This window comes from Cibotium barometz, chromosome 28, assembly GCF_041138505.1.
Source record: "Cibotium barometz isolate CiBa-2024 chromosome 28, ASM4113850v1, whole genome shotgun sequence".
Classification (NCBI taxonomy): Eukaryota; Viridiplantae; Streptophyta; class Polypodiopsida; order Cyatheales; family Cibotiaceae; genus Cibotium; species Cibotium barometz.
This window is the reverse complement of record NC_141073.1, coordinates 23,721,595-23,742,811: the sequence shown is the minus strand read 5'-3', so window position 1 is coordinate 23,742,811 and position 21,217 is coordinate 23,721,595. Positions and strand designations below refer to the sequence as shown.

Genomic DNA, 21,217 nt, shown 5'->3' with positions numbered 1-21,217 from the left:
TCTGGCATCCCAAATACCACCCTGCTGTGCCAGGAGGAATCCATCTAAAACCGGGGTCCGGGCTCCATGCCGGAGTGGGAGCGCTGCTGATCCAAAAGGCCACTGTCTTGCGCCAATTGATCAATGCTCCCGAAGCTGCACTAAAAACCTGGAGCGACTGCTCTGCCCGAAGAAGATTGGCCTCTTGGCCATGCAAAAATAAGCCCGTGTCGTCTGCAAACTCAGCATCGAGCAGGTCCTCCCCCCGGACTGGGAGCTGGAGTCCTCTCAAACCAACCTCCTCTGCCGTCAAATACATGCTCATAGCCTCCGCAAAGAAGAGAAAAGGAAAAGGGGCGAGGGGACACCCCTGACGGACTGATCTGGTCAGCTCAAAACTCGGCCCCCATCCTCCTGCAATCAAAACCTGGCTACGAGCTGTGGAATACAGAGCCGCCACCCCTCTGATCAATCCTGGCTCAAAGCCCAGGCGAAGCATAGTGCCCTCTAAGAAACCCCAATCAACTCTATCGTATGCCTTCTCAAAATCGAGAAGCATCACGACCAAGTCCTCGCCAAGAAATCTAGCTCGAACCGTCGCCTCCCAGAAAGTAAAGATGTAGCATGAATCAACTCCCCCAGGAAGGGCTGGATTCTCAAACTCAAGGCCTTTGCTAAGACCTTGTAGACAGTATTGAGGATCGTAATAGGCCTCCAATGCCGAATATCATCTGATACTCCCTCCCCCTTGGGGATAAGAAAGATCAAGCCCTCTGAAAAGCTCTGTGGCATCACCCCAGTGTCCAGAACATACTGAAAGCCCCTGCGGAGGCCTAGCCCCAAAAGGTCCCAATAGCGCATAAAAAAGGCCGGCGTCAGTCCGTCCTCCCCTGGGCAACTATGTCGCGGCAGGACCCTCAAGGCCTCGACAAGCTCAATCTCTGAAAGAGGGGCACCAAGAATTGTACGCATACGATCTGTGACCCTCCTCTGCACATGGGCCCACACAGTCTGTCTGCAAGCATCTCAATCCTCAGTGGCTGGCTCTGCTGAAAGCAGGTCTCTATAGAATGCAGTGGCAATGGCTCTGATCTCCTCGGGCTCAGTAGCTACCGATCCATCCGGTCTACCAAGCTGACGGACTCCTGCTCGAGCATGGCGGGGTCCAATGATCTCAAAAAACTCGCCAGTCACTCTATCACCAAGCTGCGTCCACTGAGAGGCCTGGCGACGATAGTAAAACTCATGTCTCTGCTCCTCTGCCTCTCTAACCTCCTGGCGTGCCTGGCTCAGCTGTGACACCACCCACTCACATGCAGGCTGCTGCTCCTGAAGGCGCTGTAGCGAAGCAAGGCTGCGTCTCAGCCAATGCTCCCGCTCGCGAATCACTCCCAGCCGTGTCAAAGCTGCAGCGTGCAGAAAAGAGCTAAGCTCGATGAGTCCCTGGGTACACTGGCCTGCTGCATCCTGGTCAGAGTACTGACTATCATGCCAGATCCTCTCAATGTCCTCAGCAAGACTGGGATCTGCAAGTACCCTCTCTGGGATCCTCAACTGCAAGCTGGGCTCCCATGTCCTCTCCTCCAATGTCAAAATAATTGGCGCATGATCTGAAAATGAGGTGCCAGCGAGAATGCCGACGGAGCCCCCTCGCTCCCCTAACCAGTCGCCCACATAAAAGCGATCAATCCGTGATAGATTAGTCCCTCCCTGCCGGCGATCTCCCGAGAGAAACTAAGACTGTCCTGAGAGCGGGAGAAGGCCCCATGCTGCCATGCATCAGTGATCCTCAGTGACATGCAAAACCGGTCCCAAGCTGCAAGCTTCGTGCCGTGCACTATAACATGACTGCCTTCCACCCTATCGGCCGGGTCCTCAAGCATGTTGAAGTCTCCCCCGACACACCAATGTGCGGCCTCTGGCAATGCATCCGTAACCTGGGTCCAGAACTCTGCTCTGGCACTAGCATGATTGGGCGCATAGTTGTTATGCGGATGATTTGAGAGGAAGGAAAGCTCGTTGGACTGAGTTAATGCAAGATTTTGATTTTGAGATTCGTTATCGGAAAGGGTCCATGAATAGTGTTGCAGATGCGCTTAGTCGAATTAGAGAGGTGAATACTTTGTCGTTCACCGAGATTTCTACTGCATTATTTCAGTCATTAAGAGAGCTTTGCAGGACTGATAGTTATTTTGGTCCATTTTGGCAAAAGATCTAGGACGAGAGCTCATTGATTGACCAAGACTTGATGACTGAACAGCCTACCATCCAGGCTGCAGGAGGCCAGTGGATGATTCGGAATGGTTTACTATTCCGTAATGACAAAATTTATGTACCACAAATCCCGGACATTAGGTCCAAGATTCTTAAGGAGTGTCACGACGCCTCTTCTGCTGGACATCCTGGGGTACACAGGACACTATCATTAGTGAAACACACCTTTTATTGGCCAAAGATGAAAGGGTATGTAGAAGATTATGTTCTCAAGTGTCAAGTTTGTCAAGCTAATAAAGCTGAACGCTTTAGACAGGCTGGGTTGTTGCATCCTTTGCGAATCCCAGGTAATAAATGGGAAAGTATTTCCATGGATTTTATTACCGAAATGCCAAGAACACATCAAGGCTACGATTCTATTTGGGTTGTGGTAGATCGCTTGACAAAAATGGCTAGATTTTTACCGACCCAGAAAACTATTACAGCTACGCAATTCGCAAGGCAGTTTATCGAGCAATTGTTTAGACTGTACGGGTTACCGCGGGACATAGTCAGTGATAGGGACTCTAAGTTTACGAGTGATTTTTGGAAACTTGTTTTTGAGAAGTTGGAAACAACTTTGAATTTGAGTTTCTCAGATCATCCTCAATCTGATGGCCAGACTGAAAGAGTGAATCAGATTTTGGAGGATATGCTTCGAGCATATGTATCCAAAAGACAAAGTTCATGGAAGCATTATCTTCCTATGTTAGAATTTGCATATAACAGTACTAAGCATACGAGTACAGGTTTTAGTCCTTTCATGCTTATGTATGGTTTTCAACCTCGATCACCTGTTAGAATTTGCATATAACAATACTAAGCATACGAGTACAGGTTTTAGTCCTTTCATGCTTATGTATAGTTTTCAATCTCGATCACCTGTTACAGTGGGATTCTCAGGACTTCAGCATGATGCAGCACGTAATTTTTTGCAAGATATGCAAGAAATGTTACAAGTTGCGAAGGAATCTATTAGAAGTACTCAAGACCGAGACAGATTTTATTCTAATAGACATCGTTCACCCAGAGAGTACTCTGAAGGAACGATGGTATATTTGTGAGTTCCGAAAGATTCCGAAACTTTACGGACAGGTCGATCTCCAAAATTATCCCCTAGATACTGTAGACCATTTCGTATTACACGACGGATTGGTTCAATTGCATATGAATTGGATTTGCCTTCTCATGTGAAACTTAATCCTGTATTTCATGTCAGTAGACTCAAGGAAGTACTGGAGTTAGTTACTCCTCAAGAAATCATAGATGTCGAAGACCTGACATTTGTTCCACACGAACCTGAAAAGATTCTTGGATTTCGTGAAAGAAGATTGCGTAATATGCTTATCACGGAATACAAGATCAAGTGGAAGGATCGTGTTGAGGAGGACGCTACATGGGAGACATTGACTACTCTTCAGAGAGATTACCCTGGCTTTTTAGTGAGCTCAGGAGTGAGCTCTTATAGGAAGGGGAGTATGTCATGTGCACAGTGTGTATCTACTATGTACTACATGCACACAAGACTAGCTTCGAGGTTTGGGGAAGCTTGGAGCTAGGCAGGCTGATTGGCGAGTTGAGTTAGGGATAGACTAACAGGCGGGCACCCAAGTATGGACGGGCGGGCACAAAAGTGTGAACGCCCGCCAAGCGCCTATAAGAGGGTGGCCAAGGTTAGTCATTAGTTATATAGAGTCTCGCATGTTTTGTGAGAGCTCTATGGTCTGAAGCCTAGATCTAGTGCAAACGTGCACCTGCTTTACACAGTCGAGGCCAGCAGCAGTCTCGAGGCCCGTGAGGGTAACTTCGTGGCGGTATGGGACGTCGCAAGGTAGAGATTGGTCGGTACGTCAACCTAGTTAGCTCAGCTCGTGGCTCGGTTGGGACAGCCAAGTCTGTGGGCTTGCCCACAGCTGTCGTGGTTGGGAGGTGAGTAAGGCCTGCACCCCCTTCTTGTTTGTTTGTTTGTTTGCAGGTTTTGAGTCTCATACCAGGAGCGTTCTACGAGGAGATCTATGGGGATTTGACACAAATAGCGTCTATTCTTATGGAGATGCCTTGTGGGAATACTTCTAGTTTTTACTTTTTTGGCAAAATAACATATCTCCAGTGATAGATGTTGTAGATGTGGATGACATGCAGAGTCTGTTGGCATTGCACAGAGTCCAGAAATTTCATGCAAGCACCGACTCACAACCTCCGAGGACGTTTTCCATCATTCAAAGGAGGAAAACCCTTCTGGATTTTTGGTGTTCAACCATCTTGCATGGTTGGATTTGACACTATCATCGTTTGGATGAGATATCGGGCACTCTAGACTATTTGTGGAAGGCTACGAACCATACTATGTTTTGAAAGCCTTCTCTAGATCCTTATGCTTTCTTTCGTACCAATCTTCGCCAATCCCTACATGACTATCGATAGCTAGAGGCAATTGACATCCCACAGTTTGAAGTCTTTTTAGCTTTCTTCCTTGGATGACTTCTCTCTGAAGTACATCCTCCCCATGTATATTATTTTTTGGTAATAGAGAACTTTTTTACAAAAAAAATGTGTGTGTGTGTGTGTGAGAGAGAGAGAGAGAGAGAGAGAGAGTCCGTAGATCACAAGAGCAAGAGTCTACATATCAATCGTTCCACGGCCTTGGTTCTCAAAGCATGCAAATGTCACCGAAGCATCAAAATACAAGTTACTTATATGCAAAACGCAACGTGCGCGTGTCCCAGAAAAAAAAAGGTGGCGTGACGCTAATGACATGGCACTGACATGTAACAGGGAAGCAAAGCAAGGTCACCTTACAAGCTTGGAATGATGCTAGCTTTTGTAAGCTGACCTTGCGCTACTTTCTTGCCACATCTCACTGCCATGTCACCATCACCACATCATCAACGCCATGCCACTTTTCTTTTCTTTTTTTTACACGCGTACACATTGCGTTTTGCATTTCAGCAACCTATATTTTGATGCTTCGGTGACACAAACATGTCATGGTATATGAGTAAGTTTGCAAAATGGTGGAAACAAACTTCGCAAAAAGTATGAAAAAGCAAGATGCCAATAAAACAGCGAGTATTCTTCTAGAGATGTATTGCAGGAGTACTCCCTTTTAGTAAAACTTTGGCAAAAAGAAAGATTACTACTTCTCAATGCTCAAGGTGTTCATGCTCTAATGAGCCCATCCAGCACTTGCTATGGTGCGGTATTGACACCCAAGATTTCTTGCATAGTTTATCTCTTTGACTACCAGATTTCCTAGTACACATTTCTCGATTGGCTTTCCAGTCACCCTTGATTGACAAGTATTACTACTTTCGTCAATCATTGTGCCAAAACTTATATTGTTGCCCCATCAGCTTCAACACCTAGATACATCTAGATTTGTTTTTCCAAAGTTTTTAGCTTGGTGAGTTAATGAGAAACACTCATGAGGGTGCCTCTCTCTGTAAAGTAAAGTAGCAGAATAGTGATTTTACCCCCCCCCCCCAAAAAAAGAAAAAAAAAGAAAAAAAAGAGAGAGAGAGCATGTACGCACGCTAGTGTGTGTGCGCGCGCGTCTGTGTGAATTATGTACTGAGTGTGTTATAAACAGTTATTTTTCTGCCCTTATGCTAAAGAAACTACTGCAGCCACATAGTTTATTGCATATGTTAGAACATACTATGCAAACATTACTACAACAATGGGTCATTTTACCCATAAGAACTCACTTACCAGGACAAAGCAGATTACATGCTGTCAAGGTAAGATCACTAATTCCTGCAGCATTTCCATGACTTTCACCTTGCAAGGAGACTTTCTCCTGTCCAGAAGAAACATCAAAACCCCAAATCGTGAACTATCAAATATTTGAAACTGATCAAACTTTTCTATTGCAACTGCCCATGCTTGCAATGGCTTGTATGCATGAAAGTTTGATTTTTTTATTTCTAATGAAAAGGCTACTATTAATTGATTAAAACAACACAAGAGCCAATGCTCAAGAAATCAATACACTATGCATACTATTGACACGCCTTTGCCCATTTTTATGTATTGTTTTGTTCATACTTAATAGAAGTCCCGTTCCATACTACAAAAAAAACCAGATAAGCCAAAGTAAGTCTCTAAAAAGCCTCTGAAAAGAATAGGCACTCGCCAATGAGGTGATAGCTCAAGTGGTGAAGGTGTTTGTCTAGGACCTGGACGTCCTGGGTTCAAAACCCCACGAGGTGCTTCCTTGACAGCATTGCCTATGTCACGGATAAAAAAGTGCCTTCAGGTGAGCACCTACGGTGGTGTGAAAAACGGTAACTATGGGAGAATCTTGGGCCTAAGGCTAGTCGGAAAAAAAAAATCTATCAACTGCAAAAACTCTTTCTATTCGGAATCGCAGATGTGGAGGAGCCCTGTATTCACAACCAAGACATGAGGAACATTAAGTATTATCTAAGCTCATAACACCTCGATCTGCCCTGTAGTGAGCAGTTTGTGTAAAAAATGTCAAATCAAAGATGCAAAATACAACTCACCCACACTGACCTCCATCCTAAGCGGCCAAATGGTCATTGGTTGGCAGGATTTATTATATCCTTATCCATAGAATGGACCGACCAGCCCTGCCGCCCTCACAATAAAGGCACCCTCACGCATAGAAACTCGGCTTCGAGACACCTATGGAATATATAAACTTTAACATACAAGGCTATACCCATGCACTTGTTCAACATGAGATTTTGAATGATAACTTTCCGTATCCTAATGCAAATTCTGAAAGGTATGACATAATGACACCTTGAACAATCTTAACCAAGGTGCTTTAAGGAAAGTTGTATTCCTAAGTTGTAGCCTAGAATAAGATACATCATATGGTATCCTAAGTTGTATAATCGGTTGAGCTTGGAAGACCTGTACAAATGCACTATAGCAAGGTTCTTGGTTTTATTCTTCCTGTAAGAAAGTTATCGTTGTACAATGGCATCTTGTATTTGCAATTAATGCAGCCAGCTAGCTATCATGGAATCTGATAGATATGTTATGTGGTTACATCATGCATTCATACAAAGAGATTGTTATGGCAGGTCAGTACGAACATGCCTCATGGATTGCAGCAAGTGGACAAAATATTCTCAGGTTGTTTATTAGCACAATCATAGAAGGAAGTTATGTACACATAGTACCCAGGTCGACTCAACAAAAAAAACACACACATACACACACAGAATTGAAAGAGCAATCAAAGATGGATGCAAACATGTAAGCAAGAAAGCGTATACATATGTTCCAAACATGTTGTTACAAAAGGGGAAGCCAAACATCGGAATGAGTACCACTCAAACTATGTTAGGATGATTACCAAGTATTCTGGTAGGTGAAGCTCTTCATCGGGGACTGACCCTGCCCTATCCCATAGCCCTTTCACCAGAACTGTAGGCAAGGAGCTGTAAAGATAGTAGTTGTCAACATGTGAATATTAATGCTTGAGTACAAAAGAGCAAGGACACTCACCTTTTTTTGTAAAGGTGGCGAGCATCAGGAAATGTGTTGCTGAGCTGATAGTGCTGAACATATTTGTATGCTGCCTTGAACATGCCGATGTTTGTACAATGCTGTACAAGGAAGCAGATCATATCTTTCCCAAGGTGTGATGCCCATTGTCCTGCCAATTGCAGGTCCCCAGCATTGATCATACTGGCAAGAAAATCATGAGAAGCATATCGGTGCAAACGAAGATGCTTTATCAATGATGTAGCACTGTTGTATGAGTGTTTCTTGATCAAGTTCAGGACAAGCGGCTCAATAAATTCCTCTGCTTGTAACGTTTTATCATCCTCCCAGAAGTCCAAAGCCTCCGCCACATCTGATACTTGAACATCAAAAATCTCAACTATTTTGACAATAATCCGGTCATCCAAATTTCTCTCTCCTTTCAAAGCAGTGCAGATGAGTAGTGCAGCAAGCTTTTTCGCCAGGGATGAATCTTGGGGGGACCGGCTTTCCATGCTCACACGGTTGAGTGCAGATGTTAGAAGGTGACCAAGGCCTTCATTGTAAGGGGCCTCGATGAGTGTTAGGGCTTCCAAACAACGGATCACGAATGTGGCAGGCCCAGGTGATGGTGAACTTGGTAAAGCTTGTATGATTTGCTTGCGAATTGCATGAAACTTGACTGTGGACTTGCCCTTACCTGTCCAAAAACATCATTTCTGTAAGTCTAAGCAGGAAGCTTAAAGTATACAATTACAAAGGAAGAGGAAGGAGAGAAGATGAAACATCACATGACAATACAATGAATAAATACCCATTTTGAAAAGCTTGAGGAAATATAGCACCAAAAAGAACATAATAAATCAGTCATCAATAAAATGCTTGTGAAGGGCAAGACGAAGAACCCATTGTAGATAATCTGGCACATGCTAATTTCATTTATTTGCTCTTCTTAATAACACCATTGATAAAGGTTATGCTAATGCAGAAGTAGTGATGGATAGACCGCTGAAATGATCTATATTAGAGCACCTTAAGATGCATGGATTTTGGTCAACGGTAATAATCAGACTCAAACACATCAAAACGCATGTGTGTTTGGTCAGAAATTAGTATTTACACATAGATGCGCGCGTTGGAACGAGAGGTTTTATGAAGCGGAGCAGGTACTGCATGCATGCTACAGAAGGCAGGTATACTTATGCATGCACGGCGGGTGCGTAGAGAGAGAGAGAGAGAGAGAGAGAGAGAGAGAGAGAGAGAGAGATTATCTTACCGTGAATAAAGTTCTGCTTGAGATCGCTTACAAATAGTGGAGGATAAGATGATGATAGGTCTGCCAGCGGGTGCAGAATGATGGATTTACTTGAACTCTTCCGATCTTGCTCGGCCGCCATAGCTGCTGCGCAGTGATGCTGCAGTAGGTATTAGTTCTCTCTTTCCGCAGAAGCTTTCAGTATTCTTGCTTGTGCACTTGATGAATAATATTATTGGGATATGCAAATTGTGATTATAAGGAGGGCGGTTTGCAGCAGCACGCGGCGATGGTGGTGGCAGCTGCTGCTCCAGTAGCATGCGCGAGCCTAGAGAAAAGTTTGGGTGGTGGGCGCACTCATTACACACCTCTCCACCCCCTTCCCTCTAAATACCCTTATTTATTTATTCACATGCCCTTAAAAGTCCCTCCTCCCTCAAGTATCGTAAATGCTTCATTAATCAAAGCCCACCCCATTAAAGCATATATATTAAACCATATAAAGCAAACCTTATTACCTTGGCATCCATACACAAGTATGTGCTTGCGTGCCCCTCTGTGAAAATGTAAAGAGGCGAGTGTATCTGCTATCATGATCCCCCCTGTGTGTGAAAACGTAAAGTGGCGAGTGTATCTGCTATCATGATCCCCTGCACATAACAAATCCTATACCTTCTCGGCTCTGAACACTTGCATGGGCACATCCAACACATTCAACATGTAAGTTCAAAGCTAGGGTATAATTGTACAGAGCGTAAGAAATAAAGATTGCACTCTCTCCCGCAAGGGCAAAGTGTAAGAAGCAAAGATTGCACTCGAATGTATTTGTGTGATTTCTTGCAGACAAGAGGTTTCACTACATATCGCATGGAGACAGATACATTAACTGTAAAAAAAGTATGCAATGAAAGTTACTATGCTTGCTCCACAACGATGGAGTAAAAGAGGGCTACAATGTCTTAAAGGACAACTCCATGTAGCCTTATACTTCATTGTAGCCCCTTTTCTAATGATAAGAAGCCACTCCCTTTCTTTTTGGTGCCTAGAAAACTGGGACCATTTTGTAAGTCTTTTTCAAAACTGAAAAGGGATGTCCCAAGCTTCCAACTTGCCACTACCTTTAACAAAGACATAAACACAAAGCACCTTTTGTGTTTTAGTAATTTCAAGTAGACTTATCAAGTTCAAGCTACTTATTTACTATTATTACCAACCTAAGATTGGGAACTAAGATGTATACATGATTATTAAACCTCTATCAAATTTATCTTATTGTTACTTGCCATTAGAGCATATTCGACACACCATATACTACCTTAGCATCTCATGACATCATATCCACACACACACACACACACACAAGTAGGCACATAAAATTGTAAAGTGACAAGCATTCGGGTTATTCATATCCATCTACCCACTCTTAAACAAAACAAAGTCTATACCTTCTAGCCCTTGCATCAACACATTTACTCCACATCTACTAAATGCTACTACACGTATATTTAAAGCTTCTCTATTAATAACACTAGGTGTTTAAGTGTTGTGTCCACAATAGTATGCATTATCTAACTTGTAAGAAGTGGAGATTACACTTAGAGGTGTTTTAGCGATCCCCTTAGATGACTCGAGCTACATCCATGGTGTCACTACATACGTCACATGAAATAATATACATAACACCTCAAAAAAATGCATTGAAATAGAGCATGCTATGCTTGCTCCATACAAATATTGGAGTAGTAAGGGGCTATAATGTCATAAAGGAGAACTCTATGTAGCCTTATAATTCAGCATAGGCCTTTCTTTAATAATATGAAGTTGCTCCCTTTCTTTTTACCTAGCAAAATGGGAGCATTGTAAGTCTTTTCAAAATTTAAAAGCAACCATAGGTTCCAACTTGCGACTACCTTTTATAAGATAAAGACACTAACGGAAGCTTTTTAGTCATTTCATCTAGACGTGTCAAGGTTAAGCTACTTCTTCAATATAGCCACCAACATAAAATTAGGGATTGATATGTATACATAAATTATCAAGGTCTTTTAGTTAGTCTTACATAGACACAATTCTTGGGTGGTTCACAAAAATATGTAAGATAGCATGTGACTTCATCATAAGGGTTTTTATTAAATTTTATGTAGATATAAATTCATAGAAATTTAATTATGTAAGCGATATGTTTATATGATTTGGGAATATAGATTAGTGAAGAAAGAGACGTCATTTTAAAATTGAGTATAGCCCAACAGTTCAACCCCTCAAATATACAAGCTGTGACCAATAGGAAAGTTAACCCAACTCTTTGATGATAGAAAACAAGGCTCTCTTAGGATAAATTTTACCCTCTAGGATCTTCTCCCTTTCTTTGCTATTAGACATGTCTCTTGACCTTTAGGATTGGATTCCACCAGCATCTTATAGACATCTTTTATATATATATATATATATATTCCCCCCCCCCAAAAAAAAAGAGAGGTCATTTTATGAGGCCAAGATTCAGAAGCACTAGGCTTTATTAATACTCTTCAAAACCACACAATATATAAGCTTTCTAAATAGCCCCAAGGTGGGATGTTGTTCACTAAGTCTACATTTTCCTTTATATGCCAAACCACTTTGAAAAGCTACCAAATATCAGTATTTGATGTACTAACACATGTTTGGTGCAAAATAATGGTTGCAATGTCCATTGCTTCTTTAAGATCATTGATAACATACTTGTTTTTGTTTGAGAGAGAGGACTTCTAAATATGAGATGTGTATTAAAAAATGGTCATCACTAAAAAATACATGGATCAATGTATTTTATAGCATGTATGACAATCAATTATATAACTCCATGTATTTCAATAGAAAACATTCATGTTTTATGATGTCGATACAACCACAATTTATGATGCAACAAGAACACTCCTCTTGAAATTATGTAAACCATTATATCACGCTTACCACATTAATTGTATAAATAGAGGTTTATAAAGTACTGTCTCTAACCACTTCATGAATCTAATGTAAAGTAGAACCCTTAAAGTAAAGCAGAACATGGTTGTGAAGAAAAGCATATACTACACATAAAAGCTAATAAAAGCAATACATGGTCTCGTGAAACAAAGAAAGACATGCTTTTATTAGCTTAAAAGTTAATAAAAGCATGCTTACATACATAATGAAAAGCACGTGTCTTTACCCAATTATATAATATTAATACTTTTGTATTTTTTAAGATTATATCAAAGCGTTTAATTTGGTATTTTAATTTCTTTTTCAAAAACTTTCAAGTAGAAACTAGTAATTAGGTAGTCTATACTCAAAGAATAAAACAATGGCAAGGGAAATAACATTAAAATTTATTCTAGAAAGAAAGAGATTAATCATTGACACATAGAATACATGATGTTTTTATATATGCTGGTAGTGTTAAAAGTTACTTAATGTATTTATCTAAGTTGGTGATGTTAAAAACATTCTTCACATAATGTGAAAAAAGGTGGATATGGTCATAACCTTCCAACCACCTTTATGTCACCATCTCAAAACATTCTTTATTTAAAGTGAAAAAGGTGTATATGGGCATAACCTTCCAACCACCTTTATGTCACCATCTCACAACATTCTTTATTTAAAGTGAAAAAGGTGTATACGGGCATAACCTTCCAACCACCTTTATGTCACCATCTCAAAAGCTTTGGAAGCACAACTTTTGTTCCAAAAAAAAGGTTCTTGCCTAGAAGACTTGTACTATCCATTTATACTAAGAAATTACTTGAAAACAATGTACTTAACTCCTTATTAACATTAACATGGGCTTGTACTATCCATTTATACTAAGAAAGTACTTGAAAACAATGTCCTTAACTCCTTATTAACATTAAAGTGATCTCTTTTCTCTCTTAAATTTGCATTGTACTAATCACTCCCCATGTCAATATTAATACATCTAATCTTTAGCAGTTCCTCTTTTTCTAATTTCATGGTCACCAAGCTTCAATCTTGTTAGAGATTTATATAAGTACTTATGTTTCATCTCTCTCTCTCTCTCTCTCTCTCTCTCTCTCTCTCTCTCTCTCTCTCTCTCTCTCTCTCTCTCTCTAGCTAGTTCCATCTTTATATACACTTTTAAAGCTCCACTATAAAGGTCATTCATATTTAAAACTTAAGAATGAGAGTTTAACCAAAGGTGTTGTATTTCCCCATAAATCACCAAAAGTATGCAAACATAAGGGGTTTTTAATTTTAATAAAAATGAAGAAGAAAAAACATCTCGAAGGGGTAATTTATATGGTGAAGTTTTATATAAAGGGTAAGTTTTCAAATTTAAATTTATTGGGTCTTTCTATAATAATATGACAAGGAATTTAATAGCATTTTTATTAAATAAAGAAGGTAGGATTACAATCATTAGATAAGATAAAATAGAAGATAATAACACTGTTCTTTAACAAAGCTACAAGAAAAAGATAATAACATTGCTCTTTAATAAAGCTATAATCAAAAGATAATACTTCATTGCTACAAGCAAAAGATAATAGCATTGGTCACTGAGGACAAAGCTATAAGCAAAAGCTAGTCTAAAGAAAAAACTACCTTCCAAAATAACTTGCAAGTAAAGGAGGTTGAGACATGAATACTGCTTATGTCATGGCTTGATCTATCTTATTAAGGTCCTCTTGACAAGGCTTACAATCCTACTAATTATGCCACTTCTTCTACATTAAGGTCCTCTTGACAAGGCTTACAATCCTACTAATTATGCCACTTCTTCTACATTTCCTTTTCTCTAGTAACCTTGGAAACTTGAAGTTTAGGTGGATTGAGATGTATCCTTAATAATTAATAGATAAACCTAACTAATTAATTAGGAGAAAAAATATATATCTATTAGAGCCATTAATATCCCTAGAATGCACATATGGGGATTTGACTACCCCTAGGATAAAAGTATCGAACTTACTACTTTGTATCTCAAAAAATAAGTAACAATTAAAACTAATGAATGCAATAACCTTGAGTCCTAAAAAATGAAATTTAGAGTTCTGAATATACAATGCAAGGTATAGCTAGAAAGTGGCAAGTTTTAAGCCAATTTCAAGCTATGTAGAGCTATAGAGTGCCCATTTAAAGCTACCTAGAGTTCTTGAGTCACTTTAACTATATGGAAAAGGTTCAATGGCCTTCAACACTAATTGTTGCTAGAACACGCTTGGGGGAAAAAACCTCCTAAGGTGGCAAAAAGTGCCCAACCCATTAGAGAGAATCACAACACTCAAAGTAGATAGATGACAATTAGTGAAGTACAAGTAAAGTGACATGACAAGGTCACTTACACGCTTACTCATAAGATTGTGTACACACACTCTCTCAGGGAAAAAACCTCCTAAGGTAGAAAAACGTGCCGAACCCATTATAAGCCTACATCCAAACATCACTACCATATAAATGACTACATACTTCCTAGTTGGATGGACACAATTGTGGACCATAGTACTGGAGCAGGTATGTTACTATTGTGCGGATTAATTTATTTAGCAAGCATTTGGTGGCAAACTTATTTTTTGGTGAGATTTGGTTCCATGGGATTTGGTGAGATTCGGTTCCATGGGATTTGCTTATGTGGAATACTTTGATGATATGGCACTTGAAATGTCCATGTCAACATGTGACATGGCATAGACATACATGTATCATGGATATATGTGCAATCATGGACATACATGTTCTCATGCGCACTATGGACATACATGCCATCATGTGCACCATGGACACACATGTAGCATCCACATGATGGCCATGTATGATGTCATATATTATGCCCTTGGATGGTCTATGTGGTTTGAGTGGTGGTGAGAATGGACTCCATGTGGTTAGAATGGTGGTGAGAATGGACTCTATGTAATCTCCATATGCTTTTGGTGTTGTCTTAGTGTGGTCTATACAATCTATATGTCCGCACATGGTTGGAATGCTATGTGGTCTCTATATATCCCACACATGCATAAAATAGGCTCGATGTGATCTCTATCTACTTGGCATCATCTTGGTGTTACATCTACATGGTTCATTTATGTTATTCATGGTTAGGAATGGGTTAGGTCCATATATTCCTTGTGTGCTTTATATCATTTGAATACTCTAAATGGTCTTCATGTGTGTCCCTATATGTGCTTTGTATCTTGTCACTACATGTTGCGAATGGGGTTTCAAGTGATTTGTATGTTATACATGTCTTTAAAAGGTCCCTATTACACATGCTTGTTCCTTAAGCTCCATACGGCATGTGTATTAGGTGCTTACTATGACACTTGTGTGGTCTGTAGGGTCTATGTGGTCCATTTAAAGTGGAATAGGTTGCATATAATGTTTACATATTTGGTATTATTCCCTCATGGTTTAACAATGCACACAATGCATGTTTGATTGGAATAGCCTTCAACTGATCTTATTGTCATCACATGCATGATCATGATGGACCACAAGTGATCTTAATGTGGTTAGTGCATGGACAAGTTGAATGGTGTTTATGATCCACATAAGGTAGAAATGGGGTACATGTGATCCTTATATGCTTCATATGGCTTGTTTGTGTTCAAAGTGGTCCATATAGCATGTGCATGATTGAGATGGTGAAAGTGATATGTATGTGCTCAGTATAGCCCATCTATTATCCACATAGCTTTTATGGTATGTATAAGGTGTGGGAATAGGTTGTGTGTGATCTTTATGTGGTTTAGGTATCATCAATGTGTGCTCTCTAAATGGTTCATGTGATATACATACGGTTGGAATGGCCTCTAAGTGATCTGCTTCATAAGTGATCTCCACCAACTTGGTTTGTATAAGGTGGAACTTGGTTGTACATGATATTTATGTGGTCTAGGTATCATCAACATGTTGAGTTCTTGCTTTCGTCAATGTGTTCTCTCTAAATAGTTCATGTGATATGCATACGGTTGGAATGCATACGGTTGGAATGGGCTCTATGTGATCTCCACTAGCTTGGTCTTCTCACAATCTACTTTGCATGGTCCATGTGGTCTCAATAGATGGTTGGAATGGGATTCCTGATATCTTTACTTGCTCATTGTCATCTCGGTGCAGTATGTATAATCCATGTGTCTTTTACTTGGGTGGAGTGGGCTCTATGTGATCTATATATGCTCTCTCTCGGTGCATTGCGCATGGTCCATGTGGTCTATATAGGGTTGGAATGGATTTCTCGAGCTCTTTACATGCTTGATGTCATTCTAGTGTGGTCTACGCGGTGCAAGTGATATATGACCCACATATATTTAGAACAAGCTTCCCAAGATCTTTACATGCTTGTTGTTGCCTTGGTGTGGCTTGTATGGGGATACGGCATGTACATGGTCAAAATGTACCACTCAAGATCTTTACATGAGTATTGTCCATATGGCCTTGGATGGTCCATATGGTCTGTACATGTATGGAATGGGTTGTATCATCCATATAAACTATCCATATGGCCCTGGATGGTCCATATGACCCGTACATGTATGGAATGGGTTATATCATCCATAGATCATGGCCTTGGATGGTCCATATGGTACGTACATCTATGCAATGGGTTGTATGGGATCTTCACGTGTTTGGTCTCTCTCGATGTAATATGTATAGTCCATCGGAGTTATATGGGATCTTCACATTTTTTGTCTCTCGGTGTGCTCTATATAGACCATGTGATCCGCATATGGTTGGAATGGGTGCCTATATGCTTGGCCTTTTGGCGATGTGCTCTGCTACATGGTCCATGTGGTTTATATGGTGCTCATGTGGTCCCTATGGTCTAGATAAGGTGAATAGGCTAGATATCATCTTTATGTGGTTGTTTTATTTTCCCCGTATGGTTTGCACAAAAGTATATGGCACATGTGTGATTCAAATAGCCTACAAGTGATCTTCATATGCTCATTGTAGTTTTTAATGTTGCTCATTAGGCGTTATTTGGTATATATGATTTATATAATCCTTATAAGGTGGTGATGGGTTGTTTGCATGGCCTATATAGTCTATATAGCATGTGTATGATTAGGATAATCCTTATAAGGTGGTGATGGGTTGTTTGCATGGCCTATATAGTCTATATAGCATGTGTATGATTAGGATGGCCTCCAAATGAAATGTATGTGTTGAGTTTAACCCATGGTTAGGTTTGTACGGTCTTTAATATTCGTATAGGATAAAAATGGGTTGCATGTGGTCTTTCTGTGGTTAGAATTGTCCTTGTGTGGTCTATATGGTCAATACACCATACATAGGAATTCCCTTCGAGTAATTGTACATGCATGTACATGCACCAAAGAGACTTACAAATGAAATTGTTGACTTCGTTTTTGAGCACTTTACACTTGTGGTCAACGGTGGTTTTTTTAAGGGGGGAGGGCAATAACGCCCTAAAATGGGGGGAGGGATGGCAATAGCATTTGTATTAATTTTAAAACTACCAATGTGTGGTCAGGGTGGTTTTTTTTAAAAGGGGGGAGGGCAATAACGTCCTAAAATGGGAGGAGGGAGGGCAATAGCGCTAGATATTATATGTGTGTGTGTGTGAGAGAGAGAGAGAGAGAGAGAGAGAGAGAGAGAGAGAGAGAGAGAGAGAGAGAGAGAGAGAGAGAGAGAGAGAGAGAGACTAGCATTTGTATGAATTTTAAAACTACCAATGTGTGGTCATGGTGGTTTTTTTTTAAAGGGGGAAGGTAATAGCACCCTAAAATGGGGGGAGGGAGGGCAATAGCGCCAGCCCTCCCTCCCCCATTTTTGTTCTGAAAACCAAGTTTCTCTCCTCCACCTCTGCCCCTTTATCGCTCTGATGTCTCCCCCTCCCACGTGCAGCCCTAGGGGTCAACCATCGCCATCTCCACCCTCTACAGCAATGAGCAATCCACGACCGTAAGATGACAGTCCTTGACTGCCATCGGGTTATAAAACCTCACCACTATAACCTTTTCTCTTGCTTGTGTGATGTACATGCTACATACCACTATACTATGTAGCATTTGCCTATCACTTGTGAGTGCAGGGGCAATGAGGTATAACCGTCTAGTCACTCTGTCCAGCCACCACACAAGCTCCCAACCCGCCTAGCCCCTGTAAACAAACTACTTTGGCCTCCCACTTTACTACTTTATACTAGCGTTCCCCCTTCTCCACGTTATCCCAATAACATGATTTAGATAACGTTAGCTTACTAATGACTAACATCTTTTTTCCACTAACGATCAATGTCCTCCTTCCACAAATGACTTACATCCTTTTTTCACTAACGACGAGTGTCCTTTTTCCACTAATGATGCTACTCACTTTACACTTCCACTAATGATGCTACTCACTTTGCACTTCCACTAATGATTCTACTCACTTTACACTAACGTACGTCTTTCGCTAACGATGTTATTCACTTTACACTAACGGTTTGCCACGTTAGCCATTCACTTGAGGGGTGAGTGCCACATCGGTTTATCCTTCAAGTGAGCTTTCCTATGTTTCCAATGTGTTTTTCATACTGTTAGCAATACCATCTCTACCCTATGCAATGCTGTAGAACCTATTCCTAGTATGTATACTAACCAGATATAATCATTTATATTTCCACACATATGAATATACAAATCATGTATATTTCCCTACATACAAACCATTTAGACCACACATTGACTGCAACAACCATAAAAGAGAGCACATGGATCCCTTTCTAACCTTATAAGCCATGCCAAGACAATACGAAGCATGTAAAGATCTTTTGTAACCTGCTTTGGCTATGTATAGAGGCCATATGGACCATACAAACCACACCGGATGATACCAAGTATGTAAAGATCTTAATTTTCTTGCTCTGACCATGTATGAGGCATATGGATTGTATAGACCACACCAAGAAGACACCAAACATGTAAAGATATAGATCAAATCATTTTGAACATGTGTTGACCATACGTAAGATGCAAAGCACAACATTCTGATCATGTTGAGAGACCACATGGAATATACAAAGGTGAAAATGAGAAGACCAAGCATAAAGAGATTGCATGAGCCCATTCTAACCATATACGTACTACATGGATTGTACGAAGCACACATGGACATGACCAACCATATGGAAATCGCATACATTTTGATCATACACTTGCTGTATGGACCATGTAAACCACACAGGGAGAATGTTGACAGCATAAAGATAATGTACTAACTAGAAAGACCATAGGGACCAGACATGGGCTATATAAAACACACACATTGTGAGCATATATAGAGATCACATAGAGCCCATTCTAACCATGTAACCATAAAAACCATACTAAGACAATAGTGATCATGCAAAGACCTTGGGAAGCCTCTTTTTACCATGTACAAAGACCATATGGACCATGCAGTAGAGCACATCATGAGAAGACCAAGCATATCTACACCTATTCTGACCATCATATGTAGATCGCATGGACTATATAGAGAATATCAAGAGAAGACCAAGCATGTAAAGATCCATACAACCCATTGTAGATATGTATGGACCATATGGACCATCTAAGGCCATGATGACACAACCCATCCCACACATATACAGGCCATGTACATGTCGTATCCACTATACAAGCCACACCAAGGCAACAAAGAGCATGTACAGATCTTGGAAACTTGTTCTAAATATATGTAGATCACATAGAGCCCATTCCTTTAATGTTACAAGGAACACATAGATGGTACATACCACATGAAGATGACATTGAGCTTGTAAAGATCTTAGATATCCCATTCTGACTATGTACAGAGACCATGTGGACCATGCAGAGCACACCTTGAGAAGACCAAGTATATAGAGCTCACATAGAGCCGATTCCGACCATATGTGTGATCACATGGACTACAAAGCACACAAAGATATATAGAGCTCACATAGATCCCATTCCAACCATATGTGGGTCACATGGACTACAAAGCACACCAAGACAACACTAAGCATGTAAAGACCTTGGGTCCCTTCTGACTAGCATATACATACCACATGGACCACCATGCAAGGCACACCATGAGAAGACCAAGCATGTATAGGAATCACATATAGCCCATTATGTTGACCACGTAAGGGACATAGATCATACAAAACACACCGAGATAACATTGATATGTAAAGACCTGTGCAGCTTGTTCTGATCATGTACAAAGACCACATGGACCATGTAACAAAGGACGCTATGGGAAGAAGCATATAGAAACCCATATTAACTATATGCAAATCATATGGACTATACATAGCACATCAGAGAAGATCATATGTACAGACCATATGGAGGCCATCATGTGGATGATACATGTATATCCATGTTGCACATGATAGCATGTATGGCCATGCCATGTTACATACTAACATGGACTCGTTACATATTGACATGGGACACATCAAACTGCCACATCATCAAAGTAGTCCATATAAGCAAAACCCATGGAACCCAAGCTCACCAAAAAAAACTCGTTAGCAAATGATCACTAAAAAAAGGTTCCCAAACAATATAGAGCGTGTAAAGATCTCATGCAACCTACTTCAGCTATAACACCATATTAGTGAATTTGGGAATTTGCCAATTCCCATTTTTGAATACTTAAAAAAGGGGGACATGGATAACATGTTTGTGAGTTTCTCAAAACCCTATCATATGACCTATCGTTGGAAAGCGCTTGAAAAATGGAATCTAAAGAGCTATAAAACGCTCATTTTGGATTAGTGGTGTTCAAGTTATGGTTAATCCAAACTTTTGACCACGTGTCCCAAACTTGTGAGAAATTCCCATATTCCCCAATATGGTGTTCTATGTAGACAAGCCATATAAACCACACCAGATGCATAAAGTATGTAAAGACCTCAAGAGTCTTGTTTTGACCATGTACAAGGTGTACAAACCATACAAACCACACCAACATGACACCGAGCATGTAAATATCTTAATTAGCCCATTCTGACCATGTGTAGACCATAGGGAACATATAGAGCGCAACATGTGCAGACCATATAGTCAAAATGTAGAGCACAACATTTTTGACCATGTGTAGACCACATGGAACATACAGGGCACACCATGAGAAGACCAAGCATACTACGGGCGGCAAACATTGATGACCCGCTTGGGTGATAGCTTTCGCACTTATGTTACTAGCACGGTTGGTGAGATTATGGTTGATATGTTGCCAACGGATGACAAGCTATGTGACAGCCACTTTGGAGTACTAGAGTTATGGCGTAGTTATAGCGCCAACTAA

At 40.6% G+C, this 21,217-nt stretch overlaps 1 protein-coding gene across 5 annotated transcripts in view; it reads right to left on the bottom strand.

Moving 5' to 3' along the window:
• The window catches only part of LOC147622664 (uncharacterized), a 111,832-nt gene extending 101,947 nt beyond the window's left edge, over positions 1–9,885 (bottom strand). For 2 of the 5 annotated variants that reach the window (XM_086822231.1, XM_086822232.1), the window contains exons 1-5: positions 9,469–9,885; positions 8,972–9,110; positions 7,717–8,395; positions 7,565–7,649; positions 5,944–6,031 (exon numbers count right to left, since the gene is read on the bottom strand). In XM_086822231.1, coding sequence (XP_086678357.1) covers positions 5,944–6,031; positions 7,565–7,649; positions 7,717–8,395; positions 8,972–9,110; positions 9,469–9,480 — 1,003 coding nt within the window. In that variant the 5' untranslated portion in view covers positions 9,481–9,885. The other 3 variants (XM_086822234.1, XM_086822233.1, XM_086822235.1) reach the window with 3 other exon arrangements.
• Between the last annotated feature and the right edge of the window lie 11,332 nt (positions 9,886–21,217).